Source organism: Trichinella spiralis (assembly GCF_000181795.1).
Source record: "Trichinella spiralis strain ISS 195 chromosome Unknown Scfld6777, whole genome shotgun sequence".
NCBI classification, from domain to species: Eukaryota; Metazoa; Nematoda; class Enoplea; order Trichinellida; family Trichinellidae; genus Trichinella; species Trichinella spiralis.
This window is the reverse complement of record NW_003533716.1, coordinates 1-802: the sequence shown is the minus strand read 5'-3', so window position 1 is coordinate 802 and position 802 is coordinate 1. Positions and strand designations below refer to the sequence as shown.

Genomic DNA, 802 nt, shown 5'->3' with positions numbered 1-802 from the left:
TTATGCAGGTGAAATTGTGTTGTATCATTCATTAAAGCAAAGTAAAAATTTATTTTTTTTAAAAGGTTTTGGAAGAAGAACTGTCTGCTCTTCGTAGGGCTTGCAGATCAGTTGCAACAAATTACCGGCCGTTAATTACGTTTATTGTGGTTCAAAAGCGACATCATGCTCGATTTTTTTGTTGTGATGAAGCTGCAGCACGAGGACGCGGGAAAAACATCCCTGCTGGTACTGTTATCGATAGAGTAGTGACATCTCCTGATGAACATGATTTCTTTTTGTGCAGTCATCATGGAATTCAAGTATGACTTTGTGAAATGTTTTGAATCTTTATCATTATTATTATTATTATTATTTGAATTGCAGGGAACTAGTAGACCGACGCGATATCATGTGCTGTTTGATGAAAGCAACATGGATGCGAATGCTATGCAATCGATTACATACTATTTATGCCATCTATATGGTAGATGTGCTCGTTCTGTCAGTATACCAGCACCAGTATATTTTGCAGATTTAGTTTGCGCCCGTGCTCGTTATCATGTTCTTGCAGCATTGTAAGTTTGAGTAATTGACTTATTTAAAAATGAATGAGTTATTGGATCTTATTTTTTAGAAAGTCTGGTCTAGTGGAAAAGTTTTCTGATGAGGACAGCAACAGTAAAAGTAGTAGTAGTAGTAGTTCCACCAGTAAAGCTGAATCCGTGAAAGCAAAATTGGATAATATAATTGCACTTCACAAAAGAGTTAAAAATATCATGTACTTTGCATAATCTATATCAACGATGGAGAATCCACCACA

The 802-nt window shown here is 35.7% G+C and overlaps 1 protein-coding gene across 1 annotated transcript; it reads left to right on the top strand.

Annotated features, from left to right (window-relative positions):
- Positions 1–65: 65 nt before the first annotated feature.
- Tsp_15447 (eukaryotic translation initiation factor 2C 2) lies at positions 66–773 on the top strand (the record flags this gene model as incomplete). Its single annotated transcript, XM_003365982.1, has 3 exons — positions 66–302; positions 367–557; positions 617–773. Coding segments are annotated over 3 exons (585 nt in total), but the record flags the coding sequence as incomplete, so codon positions are not given.
- Positions 774–802: the final 29 nt, after the last annotated feature.